The sequence below is a fragment of the Tachysurus vachellii genome, chromosome 16 (genome assembly GCF_030014155.1).
Source record: "Tachysurus vachellii isolate PV-2020 chromosome 16, HZAU_Pvac_v1, whole genome shotgun sequence".
NCBI lineage: Eukaryota > Metazoa > Chordata > Actinopteri > Siluriformes > Bagridae > Tachysurus > Tachysurus vachellii.
Window position 1 is genome coordinate 4,714,335 of NC_083475.1, and position 1,741 is coordinate 4,716,075.

Below are 1,741 nucleotides of genomic sequence, written 5' to 3' on the forward strand. Positions count from 1 at the left end.
GTCCCACAATTTACACAGCTAGTTGAAATGTCTGTTATGGGTGAAGAGATGATAAGGCCATATATTTGTGTACTGATTGTAATATTGACTACATGTCACATAGATTAGTATCAATATCTGACTGTTGCCTGTAAAATCTCTAGTTATAGAGTGGCTTCTTCCTCCCATATGTGCTCTGAGCTTTCTGGATATTGGCCCCACTTCAGTGAATATTTCTATGCTCACTCAGAACATTTTTCTGAACTGTATTTCATTTTATTTAATTGTATTTCAACAAAGCCAATTGCTTCTATCTCTGAGACGCTGTTTATAAACAAAAACAAAACACTATCAGAATCAGAATCAGGTTTATTGGCCAAGTGTGTTGACACACACAAGGAATTTAGTTCCAGCTGTTTGTGACTCTCAAAAATACAGACATAAATAACACTACAATACAATTTGAAACTATGGCTACTATCCAGTTGAGTATCAGCTCACAATGAATCTCACAGAATTGTGATCATTTTCTGTAATTATGTTTGGGATCAGCTATCTTTAAACATTATGAACATACATCATGACTGCATGTGTTTGATAATATTGTTTCACATTCTGTTATTCCGGTCAATTGCTTCTACATTTTTACTGTTAGAACTTCCACTCAGTTTGGATTTTTACAGAAACATCAGAGCAACAGACTGATATTTGCCTGTGTACTGTGTGGATTATGAACATATACCATAAATTAAAATATGCATTTATTTATTTTAATTATTATTAATTATTATTATTATTATATGTCAAACAAATTCCAATAGAAAGGTTAAATTATTATTGGTAAAAATCAACCCCATTCATATCTCAGGCCTTCTCATATGACATCACAGCCCCAAGGTTAAGAACCTATCAAGTAAAAGTACCACATAAATGGAAAAACTGAAAGAAAATCATTAACAGATATATGAAAAGCCAATGAATTCAAATAGACATTATTTTTAATAAATACTGACATTTTAGGAGAATAGTTAAACAAAAAACATTACAGAGCATCACTGAGTTAAAAACCATCAACATCCAATGCAGCATTAGTCTCGTCATTAAGTACGATAAACCAGCCTTTCCCTCCCCTCAAAAATATTTACTATTGAGGAACAAAATGAATTGCAGTTATGACACCCCAGGTGTTTGAAAGCATTTTAAGCATGATTCATTGTATCAGACTAGAAATGTTTGTCATGGGTATTCCTTCATCTGCAAGCTGACATCAGGCATTGTACTTTATTCCAAGGACTTCTTTTCCTTTCCTTTATTATTTTGCATTTTCTTTTAAGAACTAGGCTGTGACAGGTTCCCGTTGGTTGTTCTGACGTTTCACTACAAATATTTTTTGTCCAGAGATCGTCACTGTGTAAACATAGTCCTCAAACATCACTGTGGACAAAAGAGTAGCATTAGAATAGAATTACTAGTTGCTATATTTCTGTAACTTCTTAGCAGCATCTCTCTTGTGTATAAAGTATATCAACCTGTGTAGCTCACCTGACAAGCGCTTAAGAGGTGGCTCTGCTGTGCCGTGAAGCCTGAATCGACATGCTGTGCGGACCATCTGCATGATCACACCTGCTGTACGTTCATCATTCTCAAGCTCTCCTGAGGACTAGCAGAAACAAACAAGCATGAAACTATTAAAAATCTACTTGGAACTAGGCATGTGAGGATATTATCACTATGGGGTATGTCTTTAAAGGTGTACAAATGT

General features: G+C 34.6%; 1 protein-coding gene across 1 annotated transcript in view; it reads right to left on the reverse strand.

Moving 5' to 3' along the window:
• Positions 1-959: 959 nt before the first annotated feature.
• lamtor4 (late endosomal/lysosomal adaptor, MAPK and MTOR activator 4) overlaps positions 960-1,741 on the reverse strand; it is a 5,476-nt gene continuing 4,694 nt past the window's right edge. Inside the window, exons 3-4 of the mRNA XM_060889499.1 lie at positions 1,522-1,639; positions 960-1,413 (exon numbers count right to left, since the gene is read on the reverse strand). Coding sequence (XP_060745482.1) covers positions 1,316-1,413; positions 1,522-1,639 — 216 coding nt within the window. The 3' untranslated portion in view covers positions 960-1,315. The remainder of the gene's footprint in view (positions 1,414-1,521; positions 1,640-1,741) is intronic.